Below are 27,258 nucleotides of genomic sequence, written 5' to 3' on the forward strand. Positions count from 1 at the left end.
AAGGACACACCAGAAATCCATTTATTCAGTCGGCAAAATTCAATCAGTTGAAACTTCAGAAACATGAGTTTTCTTCACCAGAGTTGGAGAAAGTGGTTGCGCATGAGGTAAATCCACAGGTCATTGTGAACTCTGATGGAATTTGAAAGGGTGCAAACAAAGGAGAGTTCTTTTGGGCTCTTTGGTTTTCTTAAATGGAGAAGGCGGAAGGCCAACCAATGCCTTGATAGTAAGAGCAAAACTACTAAGGAAGTCAATCAGTCATTGGGGAAGTCCAGCATTAATTCCTTCCCTCCAAAAGGCGTCATTAATGCTCACAGTTGTAAAGCCCACTGAAACACTAAGTTTAAACAACAATCCCTTCATTTTTGGAGGGATAATGAAGCAGAAGTTGAAGAGGTTCCTTTAAAGAAGAAAGAGATTTATGGCTGCTCCCTCTTTATTGCCCACCGAGAACTAGAGACATTCAGTCTAATTCGTCTGATTTAGATCCAAAACTCATCCAATCGGTTAATTGCTAGAATTCTACAGCTCCAAGTTCTGCCGTTAGAAGGTCTCTCTCTCCTGCTTCTTCAGCGTCGGTTGTCCCTTCCACTAAGGCCGAGTCAGTGCCCATCGCAGATCCATCTAAAAAAGCCTCAAGCCTCTCCTCTTCATCTGCGTCTTTATCTTCATCTCATGCATCTTCAGCTAGATCTGGTTTATGAGGTACATCCAAAAAGCATACAAATCAAAGAAACCACCACTTCCTCTAAGACGTTCCCCAAACATTTTGTTAGAAGGAGGGTGAAGGATCTCTTAAAAAAGGCTCTAGTAAAGACAAAGATGTTGCCAAACCAAAATGCTCAAAATTCTAAATCTTTAAAGGTAAAAGATACTCAAGGCCAAACTTCTTCATCTTCAATTAGGGCAGAGATTCAGAATTCAAGGAGTACCTTAAGGGCAGAATTGATTTTAGATCAAAACCCTGATTCTTTGAGGGTAAATTGTACAGAGGTTCAAGTTCCTTCTCTTTAAACCTAATCAGTCCCTCAGAGATCCTGCCATCCATATTTTAAATATTCTGTGTTTTCCTTACCTTCCTCCAAAGTTAAATTTTTTAGAGACTCCCCTTGTCAAACTCCGGGTCCTCCATCCAATAAGAAACGTGATTCCGATTTATACCCTCCTTTTAGTGTGAGCAACAAGGAAGATGATCATTTGGGAAAACTAAATGAGCTGAAGGATCATTCTTTGAAGAACCCCTTAGAAACTAATCTCAATGATTTGTTTCAAAATGAAGAGAAATTGAATGTTGGAAAACAGACCTCTGTTCCCCTTCTCAGTCTCAGCTCCTAAATTCCAACCCATTTAAAGTCACTAGTAGATGAGTGCAAACTAGTTTTCGTTTGAACTTTGATTTTAGTCATTTTTTGGTTCAATAATTGGTTACAGTGGAATTTGTATAGCAAAACTCGGGATGGTTTGAAGGTTGCAGATAAAGAGATTGGGATTCAAGTTGCTGGAACCACTTAATTCAAAATTAGTACTATCCCTAGATTCAATGAAGAAGCTGAACTCAAGAAATGTTTCTAACTGGTTGAACAATTATTGTTTTTTAACTCAAGATTCAGCAAGGCTGGTTGTTGTTCTCCAGGTGCTCCTTCACTCATCTCGAAGCTTATTGTGAGCAAATTGTCAGCTTACTTCGGGTTCCTTTTGACAATCTGTTTTAATTATTTTGTACATAGCTTACACTCCATATTTCATTTGTTGTTTTGGGTTTGAGGATTTGGATTAGCTCGCCGTTATTGCTGACTTCGATTTGGTTATTGTCAGAATCTGTTTTAGCCCTTTTGAGCTCTGTATAATTCTCTTGTACTTTGAGCGCTAGTCTCTCTTATTATTGTTAATGAAGAGGCTTGTCTCAAAAAAAAAAAAAAAAAGAAGCTTAAAAGTTTCCCATCACCTAAAGTTGTGTAACAATAATTTATGCTAACGGAAGTTCAAAAAGACTGGTGATTAACAAAAATAAAAATAAAAAAATTATCTCTTTGTAAACAAAAGAACAAATATCTGTTGCAGAAACTAACATGTACTAGCATTTGATAGTAAGAGCAAAACACATGTAAGTTGAAACCTGGAGGGGTGGTATGTTTTCTGCAGCAAATAGTACCACTCTAGCAAGTTTGATGTCATGGTGTGCGCTCAATACACATTGAACAAAAAGATTAGGTTCGCAACTATGATTTATAAACCTTGCAATATTTCCAGTGGAACAAGCATCAATGCAAAACTCTGGCACACTTTCAGATCTTCGATCATCTATAACATCCAAGGAATTGTTTGCTGGCAAGGATGCATCTCTTGAGCGCCTCTACAAGGATAGAAAAAGTAAATATCTTTGATTAGCATGGTAATAGAAAAAGAGACAGGATGAAATAGAAATTAGAAGCTCGTATAATTTAATTTGAATATTAGAGTATTCAATTTCAACTTAACCACCGAGCTGTGCTTGGCTCCATGATTGTAGCATTTTATCAATTTTCTCAACAATATGATTCCATATGATATTGTACGTGGCTTGTCAAAAGGGAGGGGAAAAAAGGCAAACCCAGATATATGCAAGGCCATTGACCCAATTGCACCCATATTTTCTAGCAATAGATTTAATAACATATTGTGTAGAGTTAATGGCCATAATCTCAAATTTTATATGGTTGATAGTCAACCCTGATGTATTTTTAAAATAGTTAACAAGGCCAAAAAAGTTTTCAACTGCAGGAGCATCCAGTTCCGGAAGGAGGGTGACATCACCAGCAAAAAAGTTGATGGTGGACACAGAGGGAGGCCTTTAATAATCCCACTCACACGCATCGATCATAATTCTACTAAAACAATTCATAATAATAACAAAAAATATGACAATAATGGATTGCCATGTCTAAGGACTCTCATAGCACCAATGTTTCCCTTGGGACAACCACTATTAATAAAAGAGAAGTTAAATGAGGTAACACCCACCCTTTATCCATTTTCGCCATTTACCCTTTAGCTTTGAGGGTGAACACCAGGAATTCCCAATCAATCTTATCAAAAGCTTTCTCTATGTCAGCTTAACCACCACACCTTGTTTCTCTTAAATCTCTTAAATCTCTTAAATGACCCGTTCAATCAAAAGGCTTAAACTGATAGGTGAGGGTAATTTAATATAATATTTAACACTGCGTCTCACTTGTGGGCTGAAGAGAAAACAACATAGAAGCTTGAACGCAGAACATTGATAGACCACCAATTGCAATACAATATAGCGGAAGGACGACAAGTGGAAAGGCACGTGCACAGGGTGATGGAAGTGTAAACCACCTTAATGGGATCACAGCTAGTTACATGGAGGAGGTTAAAAAGGAGAGATGGAAGGAAAAATGGAGGTGGTTAATCAGTTTCTGAAAGTACAGGGCAGCAATTTCCTGGAGAGCAAGAATTACAGAAAGTGTCAGTTATTAAAGTCTTAAGAAGTAGTTTCCTTTTTTGTGAAGTATCTTTCTGTTTTGATGTTTTATTTTGAATTGGGTTGAATTCTGTAATAGTTCTTCAGTTGTTCTGTGTTTTCAAGACTAGTTTAATTACTGTTTTTTTTTTGTAATATTTTGGTTGTTTAATGAACAAATAGAACACACTACTTGGTGTTCTATCAGACATCCTGTAGCAACCTGCTCTGAAATCTTCTTAAATCACCAATTCAACCCAAAAGTTCATATTCGATAGTATGGGGTTCCATTTCAAAACCAATTGGCTACAAGAAGAGTAGCCCATCTATCTTACAAGGAGTGTGAGTCCATTTTGTTTTCAATGTAGGATTCTCAACATCTCAATATTCCCCCCTCAAGATGGTGCCTCCTTGGGTTCACCAATCTTGGACCGAACACTCATTTGGGCTTAATGGGCTCTGATACCATTTTAAATCACCAATTCAACCCAAAAGCTTAAGCTAGTCGTTGAAGGCAAATTTAATTAAATATCATTAACACTTCCCTCACTCGTGGGCTTGAAATATCTGAAAAACCCAACAAGTGGAGATTAACTTTAATTGGAGAGAAAACAACAATATAGGGGTTTGAACACAGGACAATCTTAGACCACCTGCTCTAATACCATCTTAAGTCACCAATTCAACGAAAAGCTTAAGCTGATAGGTGAGGGTATATTTAATATAATATCCAATAGTTTCTTCTAAAGCAATCTTCTATGATTTCTTTTTTCTTTTTTCTTTTTTTTTTTCAAAAGAAAAACATGTTTCTTTGTTAATAAAATTGAATGAGACTAATACTCCAAGTACAAGAGAGTTATGCATAGAGCAATAAGCAAAATTCCTATGGATCAGGAGGTGCATCAGAACATCTCAACGAGGGGGTGTTTGGCACACCAACGTGAGATAAGTTGAATTGTTACAATATATTAGCTCACTACCAACTCACCCTTCTCCCCAATTGGTTCACCCATTAACCACCGTTGACAATTACCGTTGCCACTCCAAGAACCAACTTTGACGACCACTTTCACACATCTAACTCCAATGACCGATTTCGAGCTCCAGCAACCACTTTCGATGTCATACTCCAACAACCATCTTTGTGTCACTAACTACAATGACCAATTTTGGGTTTGATAACCATCTCTGATAACAAACTCCGAAGAAAATCAACTTTGGTGACCACCTTTGCGATACGAATTCCAAGCTCCGACAATAAACTCTTACGACCAACTTTCAAGATCATTTTCATGCAACCAACTTCTACATTCAACAACCACCTACAACTACAAACTTTGGCAAAAATCACCTTTGATAAATAACTTCAATCACCACCTTCGACATAGGGCTTCAACAATTACCTCTACGCTAAACTTCAACCAAAATCACTTTTGATAATTAACTTCAATGACAAATGACAACCACAACTAGCAATCAATACCAAAATTCACCTTAGGCAACCAAGAACGACAAAAACCACCTCTAACAATCAACTTCAACAACGGTCACATCTAGCGGCCAACATCGAAAATCGTCTTGAACAACCAACTCCAATCACCAACTTTGTTCATTTCCAACGACTAACTCGACCAATAATATACTATAAAAACAAGAAAAAAAACCTTAGCTAGCAAATATGTTTTTAGATGCAAAATTGAAATTATTAGTTTATAATGTTTAATAGTCGTCTTTTATAGTAATTGGATATTGAGAAGTTGTCTAAGGATGATTGGACCATCTTAATAGACTTATTTATCACAAGCATCCAAAAAAATTGATTGCTTCTTAACATCCCCACCCCATAATCAATGAAGAAATATTATTTGTGCTTCAGAGATAAGACTAGCCAACTTAACTATTTTAAATAACAATATTATTTGTCTGGGAATCAAAAGTTAGTGCAAAAAATGTAGTGGGTTAATTGTTAGGAATCAAAAGTTCTGAATTTTCTTGTTTTACATTTTATTTCTCTATGTTAGTACAAAAAATGTAGTGGTTTAATTGTTCATTAACTATTTTAATGATCGTATTGATCAAGTTTCTGAATTTAAGTTTTATACTAAACGGAGCAAAGACAGGATAGTGGATCCTTTGCATAGTCAATCTGAGACTTCGACAAATGAAACTTGTAATCAAGTTGAAGGGAGGGTAAGTGAGAGGGAGGTTATTCTGTGGAATGATTTAGGACATGGGTGAGAGTACTCAAGAGGAAGGTTCCAAGTGCCTTATACTTGGATTTATCTTGTATTTTTTATAGTTCATTATAATAAATTAAGATTTTGTTCTTGTTAGCAAGTGTTCTAGCAAATTGGTATCAGAGCCAGGTTTTACCTTGGAATCTGTAAGGAGATGGAGCAAAAAAGAATTGAAGAGAAGTTGGAAAAGTTCGACCAAGAGATCGCAGGAATACAAGTAGAATTGCATAAATTACCATCGATTGTAGAGAAGCTGCTGTCATTGAAGAAGAGTATCGAAAGACTGGACATTCAGTTGGAGAAACAACGACAATTGTTGCTAAAATGCATCGAAGGAATAGCGAAGGACAATTCGACAATCTCGGGAAGAATGGAGGGATTGTGATAGACCCCTCTATCATACATCAATATAGTAGAAGTAAGAAGAAACAGAAAGGGACCACAAGGGGATGCACATGTGAAGAAGAATAAGCTGAGGAGTTCGTTAATTCATAAGTCGATTAGTATAAATAAAGTTTAGAGAGAAGAAGGGAAGGTGAGTTAGTCACTTGTGATATTAGGCTCATGCTCTTCCTTGAGAGATAGGATAGCAGGAGAGAGAGATTGTTCTTCAAATTGAGATCTTCTCAATTTGATATGCTTGTAATTCAAATTTACATACTAAGCAATAAAGATACGTTACTTGATTTCAAGAGGAGTTCCATCAAATTGGTATCAGAGTGGTCGTTCTGAGAAGAAGAAATATGATGGTACAAACACATCGAAGAAAGATTGGAAGTACACGATTAGGAATTGAGCAAGTTACCGATGATGGAAGAAAAGTAGACGACGATCAGTGCACAAACGGAAAAAACTCACTAGATGACGTTGATGTTTATGGAGTCGATTGCGAAAGAGTATTCCGTGATGAGTGAAAAAATGGCTGAATCTAATGTACGAGAAACGATGACAATGAAAACCAGAGTAGGTGGAGGTTCGACAAGTAAAGAAAACGGAATCGAAGCAAAGGAAGAAAATATCGAAGGCAACGACAAAAGTTCTGAACGAAATAAGTTCAAGAAGGTCGAGATGCCAATATTCAAAGGAGAAGATCCCGAATATTGGCTTTTCCGTGCTGATAGATACTTCTAGATTCATAAGTTGACTGATGTTGAGAAGTTACTGGTCGCTACAATCAATTTTGAAGGCTCGAAACTGAATTGGTATTGGGCATAGGACGAACGCGACAAGTTTACAAGTTGGCTGAATCTCAAAGAAAGATTGCTTGTTCAGTTCTGATTAGTGAGAGAAGGATCGATCTGCGACCAATTTTTTAGAATTAAACAAGAAACGACGGTAGAGGAATATTGAAACCAATTCGATAAGCTGATGGCACTATTATCGGATCTACAAGACAGAGTGGTTGAAGAGACATTTATGAATGGGTTGTTGATATGGATCAAGGTTGAGGTTGATTTTTGCCATCCGGTCGGTTTAACCCAAATGATGCGGTTGGCTCAGCTCGTAGAAAACTGGAAGATTATCCGCAATGAAACAAACCTTAAAGGTTACGACGGAGGTAAATACCCCGTTCAAAACTCTTATAATATTAAAAGTAATACAACGGCGAGTTCTAGTGATAATAAGGGTAATACGATCTTTCCGATGAGGATGATCACACTAAGGGGGACATCATCCGGTGAAACTAAGAAGGAAGGACTGTCGAGAAGGCTATCTGATGCGAAATTTCAAGCGAGAAAGGAAAAAGGCCTCTGTTTTCGTTGTAATGAGAAGTACTCTCATGATCACAATTGTCATAACAGAGAGCAAAGGGAGTATGATAACAAAGTTGTCATTTCTATCACCCATAATCCGGTTTTACATGATAGAAAAAAACAGATAGAGGCTGATAAGCATTTTATTAAAGAGAAACTTGAAGCAGGAATAATATGTATTCCTTACCTTCCTACATCAGAGCAAATTGTCAATGTCCTAACTCCTAACTAAAGACCTACCAAAGAAACAATTTGATAAATTGATTGACAAGTTGGCTATGGAAGACATCTTTAAACCAGCTTGAGGGGGAGTGTTGGAATTCTATATTTGTATATACTTATTATTGTTCAAATATTTATCCTTTATTGCTTTTATTCTTTCCTTATTTGTAAAAGGTCTGTCTCCTATATAAGAAGACCATTTTAGTTAGTTGCACCAGCCAGTTAAGCATACATATATAAAGATTTTGTCTTTGAGTTCTTGGAGCTTGCATCAGTCGTGTATTGATGAGATGATTTACGAAAAAGCCTTATCTGTGGGTAACACAGGAACCTATAACTTGATAATCCTCCAATACTTCGAGAATAGCTATTTCAGTAAGATCCCTTTTCGATAGTTATCTTTTCAACCCAGACAGTTTGTCTATCGACTCATGTTTCTCTAAAGAAAAGTTGATTTTGGGGAGCATGTTGCAAAGTTTTAAAGCAATCAGTCAGCTAATGAAGGTAGAAAGTTTGATCTAGATGAAGGAGCAATTAATGGTGGTCTTTTTGGTCTTGATTCTTCCTCCCCCTGTCTACAGTCGGCTTCAACGGATAAGTGTTTTTTCTCAATGGTCATAGGCGATGGGACTGTCAGCATCTTCATTGTCTTGTTTGGTGACTGGCAGGTTCATGATCAGAGATGGTTGCAGGTTGAGTCAGATCGGCAAGGAAGGGAGAGAATATCTCAGTTCTGCCAGAGTACTTTATTAAAGTCTATTTCAAATGAACTAACATTTACAATACCCAAGAGGTAGATAGTTATGTTTGCAAAGGGTATTTGTTGATTTCAAAAGTCTGTCGTTCTTTAACTTTTTCAAATAGTTCTTGTACAGCTCCTTCAACCAGCCACTTACAGCCGGTTAGCTACTGTTTTTGTTAAACCATTGTGCTTTACTATAAATATAGCAGTCCTTTTACGTTTGAGCCATTGAAAAAAAATTTTAGCTATTATTTCATTCTAATTGAAATAATACCTCAAAATTGAAGTTTGAAGGAAAAAAAATGCACTGTCAGAGTCAGAGATTTAACTTTTATGAACAGTTCATGTAAGGAATCTTGTATGGTACCTCTCGTCCACCAATGCCCCTAATTGTTTGCAAACAATCAATGTCAAAGATATAATTATTCTCTGATACATGATCAAGATCCTCTGTCCTTGCAAGTATTCCTGTGTATTCACAAACAGGTGCGCCAGAAGGTATAAAATCCCAGGATCTAACAGCCCACCCTTTCTTTGGTGTTCGGAAAACCTGATCACAGAAGATACAATATTTTATTTGAATAATTTAATATTTAACTGAATCATATTCTTGAAAAGAAAAATTAGGAGTATTGTAACAAGATCCATCCTTTGAACCTCAAGTCGATATTTGATCCCCCTCTGAGAAGTTCGATTCACACAACCAAGACCACAACCACAATTGGGACCACATTCGTAAACAACATCCTTGGCTTCTATAAGTCTAAAAATGAAAAGGCTCACATATCAGAATCATGAAATATCCAAGTTAGAGAGATTTCGATATATCTAATCAAGATTGAATGGCATCCAGACCTTCCACCATCACGTTGCACATATGGGAAGTCTGATCCATTAAGCTTAGCACACGAACATGTCCTTGAAGTGATACATGATTCCTTACAGTCACATCCATTAGCATTCGGAGGAAGTTTCACACCACGTGCAACTTTAATGGATTTACAATAAGTGAAACCTGAAATGTTTTCAAAAGCATACATTCATAATAGAAACTACCTTTTGCTTGAAGGGAAAACTTAACGGGAGATTGAGATGAACATTTTAAAGATAAGATAGTAAAAATCAAATATCCTGAAGAATCATTTAAATCAACAATTGGCCCCAAAAATTAAACTTGTAGGTGAAGGCAAATTTAATATTATATCTAACACTTACCTCACTTGTGTGCTCGAAATATGAAGAAAGGCCCAACAAGTGAAAATGATTATTAAATGAGAAGAGAACAACAATGAGGGGCTTAAACACAGTACATCCTGGGTTATACTGCTCTAATACCATCTTAAATCACCAATTGACCCAAAAGCTTAAGCTTGTGGATGAAGACAGATTTAATATTATATCAAACAAAATCATTTTAAACATCCTGGGTTTTTGTGGAATACATAAATTCTTGAAAGGAAAAAAATTATATGAATAATATAATGATGAAAAAGATAACTATGTCCAGAAATCATATTTATGTGTCATAAAAGACTTAAACGTACAGTATCAAATACCAGCATGCTTACATATGTAAGTAAAATAGAACAAGAGTACTGGAGTGAAAATATTTCTTGCAAGTGAATGCTAAAACAGTAAACCGAAAATGCAATGTTCAAAGCAAGGATAGTGAAAAGAATAAGGAAACTAAATCAAAAAAGCAATGTTCAAAACAAGGATGGTGGAAAGAATAAGGACAGCCAATATGTTCTCCTTTCCAACCAGGAAGAGAACTGGCAGATGAAACAACTTCAAATGTACCAGATGCACTTCCAATCTAGTACAAGAATATCTAAACCAAGTCTAAAACATTGATCAAAACAACTTAATGAGATCAAACAAACTTTGCTGTTTCACTTGCCTATGGGTGCAACAGGTGGATCGTCAACCAAATTAGTAGCTGGAATAGGAATATTCTCCTGACCCCCAGCGATATCCTCACACACCAACCTTGGAGCATTTAAATGAGATAAATAAACAAAAATGAACATAAAATGATATTTTAGTTTTGAAATAACCCTGAAGTATAATGTCTTTGCATCTTTATCAGCTCATTTAATTTCATACCCACGTATTTCTGAAACTGATTTGGGAACCCGACCATATATAAATTGAACCTGTGAAAAGGGCAAAATGTTTATATTGATCAAGGCAGGGACGAAAATGTATCGCCTCTATCATTAAACATGTACTCAATTAAATGTACTATGAAATCTCAAACTTGTAATGCTTATAACCTAGGCAATTAACAATAGGGAGAAAGGAATGCGCCATGACAACAGAAAAGGAAACAAAATAATTGGGCTGAGGAAAGGAAATGTAGTAAGAAAAAAAGCTAAATGAAGAAATAATAATGTACATCACAAGCATTGGCATAAATAGAGGAAGGGAGGGAGCATGCTTAGATTTAAAAGTTGCCAGTTGTAATGAAGATTCAAACATTCTAAGCTAAAGAAAATTGGATTTTGGGATTGAGTAAAATGGGATAGCAATTTTGCTTGTCTAAGAAAAACAGAGCTTTTAATTTTTAAGAAACAAATTCATTGGCATATGAAATTACAAAAGAAGGGCAAGAGTCCAAGCCAAAGAAGTTACAAGAGATTTCTCCAATTGATAAAAAGTGAAGTGAGGTTAACGAGCTATAGAAAGATGTACATTGGCACTAAGACATACCAAGACAGATAATGCTTTAAAAAAAATTAAAAGTAATAAAAAAAAGACACTATGAAAGATTCAAAAGAGCTTTCCTTTTCATTGGTCGAACATGACTTGAGGTTAACAGGGGACTTTTCATTGGAGGAAAATGAAAGGATACAAACTATCCTGAAGCAAAGACACGGTTCAATGCAAAGAAGTTTACAAATGAACTCCAGTTGACATAAATCAAACATGAAGCTAATTCTAGACACTTGATAAAGAGTACGCCATATGGAAACTGTATTGTTAACACAGATTAAAAGTCATAAAATCCTCAAAAAAATAAAAAAAAAAGCCATTAAATCAGAGAGGTAAAGACCTGGTTTGTGGTCAACAACGATTGTCCTTCAATCCGCCTAAGACGAAATTTAAACACAGTAAATCCAGAAATACCTTTTTCTGCCCAATACTGTATAACCTGTGAAATACAGAAGTACTGAATCAATTGAATAACAAATCTAACTTTATGTAATAAAAAGCAATTAAATAACTTTAAGTATCAACAAAATTTCATAATCTCCAGTTAATTCAATTTAACATAAATTGCAGCTTCTGTAAAACTAATACATATTAAAAGCAACATATCTGGAAATGTTTTACTCGGTCAAGTTATTTTATTTGAAAATCATATGCTCACTCTTGGAATGGTTTAATGAGCATAGCCAAACCATATAAATGATCTAGCATCCTATTTCAGGAGCCATGAGATAATAAGATTATTTGAGTACATTGTTAACTGAAAAATGAAAACTAAGAACTGTTTAGTAACCCTTTGGTTTCTTTTATTTTTAGGTTTTAAAAATTAAGCCTATACACATACCTTTCATCTCTAAATTTCTTGCATTACTATCTATTTTTTTAACAACGTCTTAACATACAAAGCCAAATTTTGAAGACAAAATAAAAGTTGGTCTTTAAGTCTAAACATAAACCTAAAAAATTGTTTTTGTCTGTGAATTTGGTTAAGAATTCAACCCTTGTACTTAAAAAAGTTAGAAAGATACAAACTATTATAAGAAATCGAGAGGAAATAGGCTTAATTTTCAAAAACCAAAGATAAAAACGAAATAGTAACCAAACGGGGCCTAAGATACTACTGAACATGCAGGACTTTTACCTGAATCCTTGTCACAGATGAATTGTCATAACATAACAGCAGATGAAAATACTTAAAAATCCAACACTAGGTGATTCTGAACTATACGACTTTTCAACATGATAGTAAATATTGTGCATGCCATTGCCTATGACATTGAAATATTGCAAATGTAACTATTTTTAAAAACAGAAACAAGCCTCTTCATTGATATAATGAGTGAGACCAAAGCTCAACGTATAAAGGACAAAGTAATTAGAAACACAACGAGATTATAAGGAACAATAAGGCCCAACCCATAGCATCTAGCCCAAGAAAGCAAGCTATACCAAAGGGAGAAAAATGCAAACCAACATCAAGATGAACAAAGAAAACCAGAGCAAACAAAAACTAAACTAGATATAGCAGTCCGAGATTGTAACTGAAACTCAATAATGCTAGAATGTACAATATGATAGGATGGAAGGGGCGGTTTAATATGTCTAATTGAAAAATGTACTGCCACTATGTCATAGGACTACTGAATCCTAAGAGACATCAGACATTAACACACAACACAAATACAGCACCGCACCAAAACGGCAACATGTCAACTTAAAAAAAGTTAGACACATGTTAAGGACACGTTTTTTTCCACAAAAAGTAAATATATACGAGAATATTTGACATACTATGCAAAATGTACACATACATAACAAATGGAAAAAGAAAATATAAAGATAAATGGAAGAAAAAATAACAGAAATGGGAAGGAAAAACAGTAAGAGAAGTCACAGAAGTCGTCAGCCGTCATGAGTCTTAAAGTTGAAGTCCTCACCGTTGATAAAGTTATAAATAATAATTGAGAAATAGTGGGGTCTTTTTTATTGTTGTGAAAATAGCAGATTGTGGATTTGACTCAGCCCAATTAATTGAGAAATAGTGGGGTCTTGAGGAGGATGTGATTTAGTCGGGAGAAAGTATGTAAAAGCCTTAGGATTTTTGTTTAAAACAAGGCTGAATAATTCATTTTAATGGGCGTAAAATGCCTGGTAAATGGGCTTGCAATAGTGGGTCTTGTTTCATTTTATTAATTTTTTTTTCTGGCGGACAGCATGCCCTAACATGTTGGAAATAAAAAGATAATAATAATAACAATAAAAATAATACACATCAGCTGGAGTGTCAGACAAGCGTTGGAGGCGTGTATGACATGTGTCTGACACTTACATTTGACCCTTTTAGCAGTATCGGTGCTTTATAGATTGAATCTAACAAATAAAGAAAACAATAGAATCTTCGTTGTTAAAAAAATACCTTATACAAGCCATCATATGTGTAAAGTTTCCCACAGTAACTAGTGGCAGATTCATGCCCCCGAACCACTCTAACTGGGACACCTTGCTCAATACAATTCTGAATTTATTGGACAACCAGTCAGTAAAAGATTAAAACTTTAAACAAACCAGAAGCTCCGCATTACAATCAAGTGTGTAGATTGAGGAACAAAGATAAAAGAGTAGTCTTCACAAAAACCATTAAAAACAACAAAATAATAAATAAACAAAAAATCGAAGGTTCCTAATCTACACTCAGACTACCTTAAAACATGCAAAGAGGACACCAAAACATCTCGAGGATTAAATTACATAATAAAAATTTATAACAATGAAAGGATCTGAAGACGCTTCCTGAAGAAATTTATAAACTCAAAAGAGAAGCCATAAAGAAGTAAACAATCATCATTGTTCAAAGATATATCATATATAAATTAAGGAAAATAATATATGATGGAAGAAGTTTTAGCCAAAATATACCTGCATGCATTACCAAGTAGAATGGAAATGGGATAGGTCGGAGTTGGATTCTAGCAATTAGAAACCGAAAGGTTGGTCGAACAGTCGCTGAGCCAAAGCACATGTAAACCAACCAATTTACCTATTTCCTTTAATGTATAAAAAAATCTGGGTATCTTTCCGTTAGAATTAGTGGGCTTGGCCCGTTTATGGAAAGATTTACCATAATTCTTTTTTTCGTTTTTGATGTCTTTGTGTATTCTACTTATTCTCCCTAATTGTACCTACTATAAATAATAAAATATAATAAGAACAAAAATATTGTGGTCTTTCTTTCGGTACTCGGATTTCCACATAAGCCTTGTTTTCATGTTTATTGCTTTCGATATGGTATAAGAGACACGCAATAATGAAACACTAGAAAACAGATTAGGAGAAACCAAGACCAAACCAGAAGTCATCACTGCCGCCATGGAAAACTTACTCCAACAGCTTCAGAAACCGTCGTTCTACAAAATGGGCCTACCCTCGCCACCATCCGTGCAGCCTCCGACCAGAATCAACCTCATGCGCCACCTCTACCAGGTGCGTGGGCCCACGTGTCCCATCCTTCCATCTAACCGCTCAGCCCAACCACTTCTACACACAGTCATCTCTCCAACCATCCTACTCTTCCAGTTGGTCACAGCCCCATGTGCCGCTCATGCCTTCCAGACAGCAACCCTTCACAGAAAATCTGTTAAAACTGTCAAATCTGTCTGTTCCGCACCACGGTTTTTCAACCCTTTACAACAACCTTTTTTCTTTAGTAACAGAACTGACCAACTCCATAACAGATTGGGGGTTGAAGCAGGCGAGTCTTCGGCACATTCCAAACCAACCAACTTCATTCCCTAATTTGCCTTCGAATTATATAATTGGCTCTTTGGGATCGTCTACAAGTAATTTTCCAGATGAGAAATTAAATGGGCAAAATTATTTATCATGATACCAATCGATAAAGATGTTCCTTGAAGGTTGCCACCAATTCAGGTTCTAAACAAGAGAGACAGATCGTCCGATGCCTTGGAACGGCTTTGGAAAAGGGAGGACTCACTCTTTTGGTCCATGCTGATTAATAGTACGGAACCTCAGATTGGCAAGCCTCTACTATACGCACCACTGCAAAAATTGTGGGATACAACTCAGACCCTTTACTCAAAGCATCAGAATGTCTCTCGATTGTATACACCGAGAAAATAGGTCCATGATTGCAAACAAGAGACCCTGGACGAGGTTTCCTAATTCAATAAGTTCTCCCTTCTTTTGACTCTGTTTCAAAAGAAAAAAAGCTATCCCTTCTCTGGCAAGAGATGGATTTGTGCATGAAGACATTTTGGGACATGCCAAATGACGGTATACAATATGTTAAACTTGAGGAGGCTGACCGTATATATAATTTCCTTGCAGGGCTTAATCCCAAATTTGATATTGTTTGTGGTCGTATACTGGGACAAAGACCTCTTCCCTCCCTAATGGAAGTGTGTTTTCAAGTTCGTCTTAAAGAAGACCGTACTAATGTCATGGGTGTACTGACTACTCCTACCACTGACTCCACTGCCTTCAGTGCCCGGTCCTCAAACCATGATAATGACAAGAATAATGCCAATCCCTGTTTGTAAACACTGCAAGAAACAGTGGCACACCAAGGATCAGTGTTGAAAACTCCACGGTCGTCTCCCAAAAGGTAAGAAATGGTCCTCCAACGAGAAACAGAACTCAAAGCGTGCCCACGTTAGTAAGACTACCACAGCCAACAACTCTCAATCACCTAGCTCTACTGCAAGCCAAACCAAGACTTTTACTCTGGGTGCCATTGCTCGATCAAGTATACCCCAATCTCTTGAGCTTATTAATGTTAATGCGAAGAATCCCTAGATTTTAGACTCAAAGGCTACAAATCACTTGATAGGTTCTTCAAAGCACTTTATCTCTTTTGCCCCCTGTTCTAACAATGAAAAAATCAAGATCGTCGATGGTTATTTATCCCCGATTGCTGACAAAGGACAAATAGTTCCCACTGAGAGCCTTGCTCTCCAGAATGCTCTACATGTGCCTAACTTTCTTACAATTTGCTATCTATCAGCAAGATCACTCATGAACTGCACTGTAAAGCTATCTTCTTACATGAATCTGTTTGTTTTCAAGACATAAAATCTGAAAGAACAATTGGCATTGCCCGACATAGTAAGGGCCTTTACATTCTTGATGAAGATAACTTCGATAGTACTATTTAGGGCTAGTTTACTGTCTTCCTATTTTAGCACTTCAGAACATGATTGTATGTTGTGGCATTTTCAGTTGGCCCATTCAAACTTTAATTATATGAAATATTTGTTTACCTATCGATCTTCTAAAATTGAGGTCTCCTCTCCATCTTGTGATGTGTGTATTTGAGCAAATCAACATTGGGTTTCCTTTCCCTCAAAACCATATAAACCCATACAACCTTTCGCTCTTATTCATAGTAACATTTGGGGTCCATCCAAAGTCACTACATCCTCCGGGTAACAGTGGTTTGTAACCTTTATTGATGATCATACCCATCTTACCAGGGTCTTCCTTATCACAGATGAATATGAGGTTTCCTCTGTTTTTCAAAACTTCTATCACACCATTGAAACGCAATTCAATACAAAAATTACAATTCTTCGAAGCGATAATGGACAGGAATTCCAAAACCATAACCTTAGTGAGTTCCTAGCCTCCAAGAGGATTGTTCACCAAAGCTCATGTGCCAACACACCACAACAAAATGGGATGGCAAGTAAAATAACCACAATCTTCTAAAAGTAGCTCGTTCTCTTATGCTATCTACTTCCCTTCCGTCAGACTCATACATGTAGGGTGATATCATTCTTACAATAACTTATTTAATCAATAAAATGTCTTCCCATATCCTCCACTTTTAGACTCCCTTAGATTGTCTTAAGGAGTCCTACCCCTTTACCCATTTAACTTCTAAGGTTCTCCTTCGTGTGTTTGGGTGTACCGCATACGTCTACAATTTCGGCCTAATCAGACCAAATTTACCACTAGGGCTCATGCATGTATGTTTGTTGGGTATACCTTTCATCATCGCGGTTATAAATGTTTACATCCGTCTTCTTAGAAATACTTTATCACTATGGATGTTACTTTCTGTGAAACCCGACCCTTCTTTCCCGTTAGCCATCTTCAGGGAGAGAGTGTGAGTGAAGAGTCCAACTGCACTTTAGAATTTCTCGAACCCACTTCTAGTACCATGTCTGACTTTGATCCTCACTCCATAGTCCTACCTACAAACCAAGTTGCCAGAAAAACATACTACATGAAGAATCTCATAGAGAAAATTGAGTCCCCTACTAGTCAGTCAGCTCCAACCCCAGACTCTAAACCTCATCGAGATCAAGGCATGGAAAACCTTATTGAACCTTGTACTAATAGAAAAATGAGAGAGAATGACAGGTTTGATGTTGTTCTTGAAAACATGGAAGAAAAGAACAGTGGTGATAAGAGTGAGGGTGAGCAAAAACCAGTAATAATGAAGTTGAACAGGGTCATACAAGGAAACTTGATGAAGTATGATCCCTCCCTTGACATTCCCACGCATTGAGAAAAGGTACCAGATCTTGTACAAAACATCCCATTTGTAACTATGTTCCTATGATAATCTCTCTCCACAGTTCAGAGCTTTTACGACAAGTCTTTATTCTATCATAATACCAAAAAATATCAACGCTGCTTTAGAATGTTCTGAATGGAAGAATGTTGTCATGGAAGAGATGGAGGCTCTTGAAAAGAATAAAACTTGAAAAGTTTGTGCTCTACCGAAGGGACATAAAACTATGTGGTAAATGGGTGTTCACTCTCAAATACAAAACAAATGGAACTCATGATAGACACAAGGCAAGGTTAGCTACACAGGGGTTTACTCAGACCTATGGTGTTGATTATTCAAAAGTTTTTTCTCCCATTACTGTTAGTCCTATTATCTGTTTCTGTAAACAAAGATTGACCTTTATACCAATTGGATGTTAAGAATGCCTTTCTAACCGAAGACCTAATGGCGGAAGTCTACATGAACCACCCCCTGGATTTGAAACCCAGTTTGATCCACAGGTTTGTAAACTCCAAAAATTCTTATACGGTCTAAAACAGTCACTTAGAGCGTGGTTTGACAAATTTACTACCTTTGTCAAGTGTCAAGGATACAGTCAAGGGCACTTTGATCATATATTAAGGTTTCGAAGACTGAAAAGATTGTAGTTCTAATATTGTATGTGGATGACATTGTTTTGTCTAGAGATAATCAAGTACAAACCAGTCAACTAAAGCAGAGAATGGGTAATGAATTTGAAATCAAGTTAATTCCTTTCACCACTAGTAAGTTTAATTCACGAACGATCTTCTGATGTATGAAGTTGGGTGTCGCACCACTGTCAATTAAGATCACCACTTCTCTCTCTTTGATTTTTTTTCCTTTAGTTTTATGGTCCCCTTTATCGAAAAACCCATGTAATGAGCTCAACGAAATTTCTGCGCATCTCCCAACTCCCTTGTTAAGAGATCAACATCTCCAGTTTTTTGTATTTGCTTTTGTCTAAAGTCACATATTCCATCACCAGCTCATATTCCCCATCATCCATTTTTCTTTTCTTCTTTTGTACCGAAGCATTAGAAGTACCAGATTCTTCTTTCCTTCTAATGGTTGCAATCTCCCTTATGTCCTCGGTAAGTTGTTCCAACCCTTTTTTTAATCCGTTCAATAACTCTCTAACTCCTTAATCCCTTTTTCACTGAATTACATTGTCTCTTCCAATTGTTTTTGAGCCACATACCTTGTTTTCTTCATAATGTTAAGTCTCTGGTACCAATTCGTTCAGATTCTTAACCCAAAGAGCAGAAAAATCCCAACAAGACAAAACAGTGGCAACACTCTCATATAATATATTGATGATAATATTCAGAATGTAACACAAACAGAGAAACAATCCAGAAAAAACAGTGGGAAAAAAAAAATCAACACCCAGCTCCTAGAGAAGGCCAGAAACCTCTCCTAATGAAGGCTATGGCAACTTTAACCTAAAAAGACTATAAAACCTTAACAGTAATCCCCAAAAACATTCTACATAAATACCAACTCCCACAGTGGGCTCTCTGTGATGCTTTTTCTCTCTTTGCTGCCCGAATTGCCAAGAGCCATGTTAATTCCCGGTTCTACCCCTTCTCTTATATGTGTATAAGATTAGGGGTTTAACAGAAGTATGTCTTTAATACATGTAACATTCCCTTCTTCTAACACAAGTCGAAACAGTTACAACAAGATAATACAAATGTTGCTCTTAAGACAAACTGAACGGCCAACCCTAACTCGGCGGACTAAGTGTCTTTTAAATATACACGGCAGAATCAAAATGATCAACAACCCTAACTTCCAAAGCAACTGCGCACTGAATAAAGATGTCGGTAGGAGAAAGACAAAAAGCAATCATCAATAAGGAAAGTATTTTGCATAATGAATATTTATGTAGACAATCCATTTTTCAAAACAAGAGCAATGCAATGGCATTTCTGATATCCAAAGCCATAAAGCAAATATTGTCAATCTCATAAAACCTAACAACTTCAAATATCATTATACTAACAATACAAAAGATTTTAATTTAGATTTATTTTCTCAATGAGATATTAACAACTTTAGTTCATATACTAATTGTGGGAGTAGTTTTTTAACTTTTTTTTAAGTTCAAAGGTATTTTTGAAATTTTTCAATAATTTAAAATGATAGTAATACAAAGCTTTAACAAAAAAAATTCAATAGTTCATATACAAAAGTTATACAAAGCTTTAACAGTTCCATCCAAAACTAACAGTAAGGGTAATTTTGAGCTCTTTTTGAAAGTTTAAGGGTATTTTTTATACTTTTGGAAGTTTATGGTTACTTTTGACACAAAATGCAAAGTTAAGGAGCATTTTGAATAATTTAGCCATGTTTTTTCTTATGGATTGCTAGATTTTAAGTGGAGTTTTAAACAAAATAGGTTTTGGGTTGGACTTTTAAAGTTGTTGAGCTTTAACTTTGAAAAATTAGGCTTTAACATAGGAAAAAATGGCTAAGACGTATCCCCTTCGCATAACTGGAATGGGGATACATGTATCTGAAAAAAAATTTGAAAAATTAAATCAAATACCAGACCATGTATCTGCCACATATTTGAACGTATTTGTATCCAATATGTATCTAATACCAATTCTCTGTACAATTAAGAGTATATGTGCTTCCTAGGTGAAAAGAGACTAATGCTTCAAGATACAAAGTATAAAATAAAATTTTCAAGAAGTTATATTTGAAAGACAAAGTGTAGAGGTTTATCTTTAAAGGTGTTAGTTGGGATCCAGTGGGAAACCATTTGAATAACGATTTGGAGACTTTGTTTTATAAAGAACAAATCCATAAAGTTTTCTTCAAACTAGGCAATTTGAAGTCCCCAAGCCCAACAAATTTCTTTTAGAAAACCATGGAATGTCTCAAAAATCGGTTTAGTAGAGCCTAGAGGTTTTCCATGGTTTATTTGAAAAGGGAGTCATCAATAAGCGAACATATAAAACATACTTATGCATCATCCTTAAACAAGAGAGCTAAATGGGTGGGCAAGCACAGTAACTTCCCTCTAAAAGTTGATTGCAAAAGTTTTGTTGAAGGCCTTAGAAAACTCTCTCATCCATGATTAGTGATACCAAGCAGCTTTTGTTGGAGGACGACAAAGTATCGATGCAATTTTAATTGCCTTTGAGGCCGTAGGCAAGTGCAACGTCTTAAGGAAGAAGGTTTCCTTCTAAAGCTTGATCTTGGAAAAGGTCACTTGGCCTTATCTTGATGCCATTCTCGAGTTAAAAGTATTTGGCCAAATATGGAAGTGGACGACGAAGAGTTTCATCAATTTTATGTCTTATTAACTCCTTACACTTTGCCCTAAAAGTTCAAAAACTCCACAAACTTCATAACTCCTTGAAGTTCAAAACTTCACGTCTCACTCCAAATTCTGCCTTAATGTTTTTGGCATCAACATGTGTCTTTCTAAAAAGATGGAGATTCTTAGTAAACTAAAAACATTGTGAGGTGTGCTACTCGTGCTCTCTTATGGGAGCTTTGGAAGAACATGACAAAAGGAGTTTTGGAGATAAGTTCCCTTATTTTGTGGATGTTCGTAAACTTGTACAAATTACTTCCTAAAGATGAACTCTTAGACATAAGGTCTTTTTTAATATGCAGCCTTAACCAAATCCTCCACAATTGGGAGGCTTTGATAATTTAGCTTTCTTGGTGAAGTGGTTTCTCACCTCACTGCCCCTAGGTTATTCTTTTTGTGATAAATACATATTTTTGTTTCTTATTAAAAAAAATATTTACACAAAAATAGCAGAAATTCCAGCATTTAGCCCTTCTTCTGTTATCATAAAAAAGCTATATTCATTCCCTAAATTTCATTAACTCCCTGAACCTTATCAAGTTACAAAAGATCAAAGAATATAGGGAAGTCCATACCTTGAGAGCCAAATTACCACGTTCCATTTTTTGATCCCGAATCTGACGTTTATTGCCAGTTAAATTTTGCCCTCCTTGACCAGTGTAAATGACATCCTCAGCATTATCCAAATCATCCTCATACATGCCCGATAAAACTATGGCCACCGCAAGTGGGAAGGAATAATTACTGTACTGCAATTATTTTCAAAAAGAAAAAAAATCCTAAGAAATTGTCATGGATAACTATCCAAATGAAAAGAACCTAATCCTAACGAATATTCTTTATCATACTACCCTGGAGTCGGTCACTTCTTATGTTAGATACTGAGATCATATAGGAAACACTGACACAAATTAAATGATCGCCTTTGTTTCAACATTTGTTTCCATATTATTTTTTGCCCTTTCTCCTCGCATATTTTTAATGATAGTTCTAAATCATTTTAGGCTTTGTTGGAGCCTGCGGCTCTAATGACAATTTTCATTGAGAGAAGATGAAAGAATACAAGGGCATACAAATAGTCAAACTCACAAAAAAGGAATCCAACTAAAAGAAGTGACTATACAAATAGAATCTTCAGAATAGTTACTAGTAAGATAAGACACAAATATGAGAGAACCCATCCCTCAAATACATTAAAGTTCAAAATATATAGGCATACATGAAAACCCTAAAATAAGAATAGTAAATGATAATAAATGACAAAAGACTAATAAGCTCCAATAACTATATATATACTATAATAGTTTACAAAAGGTATTTTCAATCATCTATTTTTAATACTCATTTTGCTATAAAAATATACAGCCCCTCAATATACAACTTAAATTTCCTTGTATCATATTGGAGGAATCTTTTGTAACCCCGATCATTTGTAACTCTTCAGATATTTCATTCATCTATGAAATTGTTTTTTATTAAAAAAAAATGAAGTTGCCTCTTTAGATAAATGGAAACTATTGCACACATTACCTATATAGTACATCAAATATGATTTTTCTATAAAAAAAAAACAGCCACTTTCATTGAAAAGGAAGTGAAAGAATAGCCACATACGAAAAATAAAGCCCAAAAAAGGGAATCATCAAGAAATATAATGCCTATAGAATAATTGCAAAAAAATTTCAAGTTAAAGTCGAAAGTGAAACATGAAGCTTAATAAGGGTCCAAATCTTATTAGGTTCAATCCATGATGGCCATCTACCCAAGAATCAATTAGACTCATGAGACAACTGTCTAATTCCACAAAATTTGATCCTTTGATTAAGTTTTTATAAACCTACCATAAAAAGTTTATAAAAGAGAATAAATCTATAAACAATCTCAAAGCAATGTTTGTTTACATTTTGAAGGGTAGGATTATGATTTTTCTTTTCTTTTTTTTTTTTCTTTTTTTTTTTTGAGAGAGAATAAATGGTGTAAACCAAAAGGTCTAGTTTTTCTAAGAAATGATTGTTCTCCAAAATGAGGAGAGAAATGTTGTATTTATAGAGAAATATAAGTAAAAGGTCCAAACTACCCTTCTATAGAGAAATATAAGTACAACTGTACAAGGTCCAAACTATAGAAATTCAAAGAGCACCTTCACAGAATTACAATGATCTACCAAACCAACAACCTCACTCTCAATGGAATTCTCAATTTTTTTTTGAAAAATGATAATTTTATATAATATATTGAATAAATCCATAATAACCTATTACATTGGTGAATAAATAGAGACCAAAGTACTAATAAAGGAAAAATACAAATATGGAAAATACTAATAATCCATAAATCCGAATTTTCCTTTAACAAAAAGGAAACAAGTCTATTTTATTAATATAACAATAAGACAGCTCAAAGTATATGAGAATTATACAATGAGCTAAAGATCTAAGAAACATTAGGAACACCCAAACAAACAACTATGTTGACACCCACCCCCCTAAGACCCTTAACAAACGTTACAAAACTTTCCATTTGAGACCAACTCAAAGCCTATATCGCAATGTCAACTAATACAAAGGAAACCCAAGAGAACCTATTCTAGAACAAAAAACTTATCAACAAAAGCAAAAGAACTAAAGAGAACAAAATGGCCCATCGCCTCCAAGCCCACAGATAAGGTGAAAATCAAGATGAACTCTGAATGTTGTAACTGTTAAAGTCTTCTTAGAAGGATGCACAAAAATATAGCACTTCTACGAGTAATTTCATAACAATCCACCTAACCAAGGTCTTAAATCACCAATTGACCCAAAAGCTTAAGTTGATGAGTAAAGGTAAATGTAATATAATATCTAACACAAGGAACTAGTCATGAAATATTCTTTGATTCCTTTCAACCCACAAATCCGCCAAAGTCAAAATCCTTTTTCTTTGAATCTTGAATAACCAAGACCAAATTCTGTCTCCAAAAAATCTTTTGAGGGTTGATCTTTTTTTGGATCTTTCAATCCTCTAGTATTCGATTAAATAAGTTCAATTAACTATCGAACTTTTCACCAACGCTGTATGAAATGAGAAGCAAAATAGAACCAAGACAAGATTACATTCAGCTACCAGGGCCTTCAGATGATGCAGGAATCTGCAGGACTAAACTTGAGATAAATTATCTGAAGACAACTGAACACATCCAGATCTTCCTCACACTAGAACAAAGCATTCAGGTCTGCCACTATTGGTTCAATTTGTCATCTGACTTTTCAAAAAACTCGACTTCCACACTACTAACACTAAATGGGAAGTCAAAATTTAACTTTCCTTTCTCTGGAATTCTTAATCTGAAGATAGAGTTGAGAAACATTGAGAAGCCAAGCCTTTCCTAATATCTTTTGGAGGATCCTCAGTAATATGATCATCCATATAAGTAATAAGTAAATAAAACTGAATTGTTCAACGTCAATCATAGTAATTAGGTCCATTTATATTGTGCTAAATTAACTTTGATGCTAGGAGAATCACAATAGATACCACCATATGCTTCACCTCATCCATTATGAACTAACACACAAATTTGTAGATCACACAAGCAGACGAAAGCAAATTATAATGGAAAGCCAGGTGAACCAAAGAGCGAAACAACCCCCAATTTTTTTATAAAATAAAAAGCTTTCATTGAGAAAAAAATGAAAGAATAAATGGGCATACAAAAAAAAACAGCCCACCAAAACACCCCAACTAGCAAAAGGGGGACCAACTAAGTAAAACGTCACCTATAGAATAATTACAAAAAAAGCTTTGAAATCAAAGCCCAAAGGAAAACATGAAATCTAGCCAAAAACCAAATCTCACTATGCTCCCTCTCCCTACCCCTAAAAATCCGCTCATTCCTCTCGCCTTATATGTCCCAAATAATAGCACACACCCCAACCACCCAAGGAAAGCCACCTTTATCTTTAAAGGGCAGATGGAGGAGGAACTCCTCGATCGTCGCTCTAACACTCCTAGAGGCTAGAGCCGACAAAATTGACACCAAATTCCTGCAGGAAAGAGCTCCGCACTGCTCTCACAAACTGGCAGTCCCAGAAAAGATGAATAAAATCTTCTACCTTCTGACAAAACATACAGCAAAAAGGGCAGACAAGCAAAGTCCTCTTCCTATCAAACCTATTTATAGTGTTAATACGCCCAAGAAAGATGCTAGGTCACCGATATTGTTTAAATATAGTAGGAAAAATAAAAACAACAATATTGACCCACGCATGAATCTAGGAGGGATTACAAGAGGAGAGAATATTGGAGGAGATCTTTCTCATTAGTTAGTTAATAAAGCAGATTAAAAGGGAAGGGAGAGGAAAGAGATCGGGAAGAAGAATTACTCAAGAGAAATAGGGGCTACCGTCTTCTGTGCTCGGGAGAAGCAGAGGGTCCAAGTCAAGTCCTTTATTATTTGTTTTGATCGTTCTTTATTGTTACGATTTACTCTTAGTTTTTCTTGTTCTAGTTTTGATCCTGTTTCGAATGTGTCTCTAGGAAGTAGAAGTGTGATTTTTTTCCAATTCTATATTGTAATTCGTTAAGGAAAATCAATAAAATAAGATACAGCTGCAGTATCTTTACACAAGACTTGCCAAATAAAGAACCTAACTTTCTTGGGAAACCTCGTCCTCCAAACCACATCAAAAACCCACTCAGATTATGGAGACGAATCTAACAAAAGACTAAAAAAACTTACTCATGAAACCTCTAATAGAATTAGGATTCCAAACACGGACATCCCTTCTCCCCTTCCTAAAAATACAACCCTCAAGTAAGGAAAGAAGAGAGGCAACAAATTGGTCAAATTACTATGGAACCCAAAGAAAAAAGGCATAAGATTCTCCAAACTAACCAGACAATCCAAAACCATGCTGTTTTTTAACGAGGATAAATGATAGAGACGGGGAAATAAAGAACAAAGAGAACTCTTCCCCACCCAATGATTTTCCCAAAATACGTATCCTTACCATCCCCCAGAAAACAACAAGTGAACCAAGAGAATGTGGGAAGCTCAAAGGAAATATCCTTTCAGGGATTTCAATGTGTGCCTTTAACCCCTTTTGAAGTCTCTTTAAAGGGATGGGTGCCATGCTTACTCAGTACTCACAAGGATCCTATGCCATAAAGAATCGGTTTCAAGAGAAACGCCAGAGCCACTTAGCCAATAAAGCTCTGGAATTTTAAAGGAACCCCAAATTAGAACCAAAGAAACAAAAGGGTATTTTTCCAAATAACCTCACACACGAATAGATTTCAAAGGAACCAAATAAACAAATTGACCAAAAATTAGGATCCGAGAAAAACCCGACCAACAACAACTAAAACAAACCTCTCAAGCACTCCACGTGCCGACAAGTGGTGACAAAGATCGATCTTTTCAGCAGCATGTGAGCCTTACGTGTGACGTTTTTCAGAGACAAAATATAGAACATGGCGAAAGATAGGGGTGCTCCTTAAGGGTTGGGTTGTGTCAACAAACGGTCACTCATATTCGATAACCCAAGTGCCAACCCTAACTTTGTAAGAAGCACAAACCCTAACATAGCCGTAATAGAAAACGAATACCTTAGAGGTTCTGATACCATGTACTCTTTACTTTTGGAGAATAATCTATTATTATTTAACCAGATAAAAGATACAAAGATATAGGAAAGTAAGAAACCCAAAATATAGGGAATGTAAAACTACAATAAAAGACAACTATACATAATAATATAAATACATATTATAACATATATGATAGACCCCCTATTGTATTACAATACAGTAAGAGGAAGAAGAAGGGAAATACATGTGTGAATGAAGGGGAGAGCAGTAGGAGAGAGGACCACAATGGTGAGTCCATAGTTAGTTACAAGGAAGTAGTGGTTAAATGGGAAGGAATTCGGAGAGGAAGGGGGGATGAGTGGTTTCTGCAAGTTTCTTTGAGAAAGAGGAAAGGGAGTGAGGGAAGTCTATTTCATCTTTGTTCTTAGTTTCTGAACTGTTCTTATTTTCTATTTTAATGCATTTTATTTCCAGAATTGAGTTCATTCGTTCTTTATTGTAATCTCTGAAATTCATATCAATACAATACAAACACAAATTCTTAGTGTTCTATCATATTGGTATCAGAGCATAACTACTTGGGAAAAGAATTGCGATGGCAAAAAAAAGGATTGAAGAGAAGTTGGAAACCTTTGATCATGAGATTTCTAGAATCCGTGCTGAGTTA

At 35.7% G+C, this 27,258-nt stretch overlaps 1 protein-coding gene across 5 annotated transcripts in view; it reads right to left on the minus strand.

Moving 5' to 3' along the window:
* The window catches only part of LOC101204477 (histone-lysine N-methyltransferase, H3 lysine-9 specific SUVH4), a 38,256-nt gene that overhangs the window by 1,854 nt on the left and 9,144 nt on the right, over nucleotides 1–27,258 (minus strand). For 4 of the 5 annotated variants that reach the window (XR_004215351.1, XM_011653292.2, XM_011653290.2 and 1 more), the window contains 9 exons: nucleotides 21,599–21,772; nucleotides 13,553–13,651; nucleotides 11,480–11,578; nucleotides 10,531–10,580; nucleotides 10,325–10,413; nucleotides 9,280–9,439; nucleotides 9,082–9,187; nucleotides 8,792–8,974; nucleotides 2,120–2,356 (listed from right to left, as the gene is read on the minus strand). Coding sequence is in view for 3 of the 5 variants with exons in the window: in XM_011653292.2 (XP_011651594.1) it covers nucleotides 2,120–2,356; nucleotides 8,792–8,974; nucleotides 9,082–9,187; nucleotides 9,280–9,439; nucleotides 10,325–10,413; nucleotides 10,531–10,580; nucleotides 11,480–11,578; nucleotides 13,553–13,651; nucleotides 21,599–21,772 (1,197 nt within the window). In the remaining 2 variants the exon portion in view is untranslated. The remainder of the gene's footprint in view (nucleotides 1–2,119; nucleotides 2,357–8,791; nucleotides 8,975–9,081; nucleotides 9,188–9,279; nucleotides 9,440–10,324; nucleotides 10,414–10,530; nucleotides 10,581–11,479; nucleotides 11,579–13,552; nucleotides 13,652–21,598; nucleotides 21,773–27,258) is intronic. The other variant, XR_004215352.1, reaches the window with a different exon arrangement.

The sequence above is a fragment of the Cucumis sativus genome, chromosome 3, assembly GCF_000004075.3.
Source record: "Cucumis sativus cultivar 9930 chromosome 3, Cucumber_9930_V3, whole genome shotgun sequence".
Taxonomy (NCBI): Eukaryota; Viridiplantae; Streptophyta; class Magnoliopsida; order Cucurbitales; family Cucurbitaceae; genus Cucumis; species Cucumis sativus.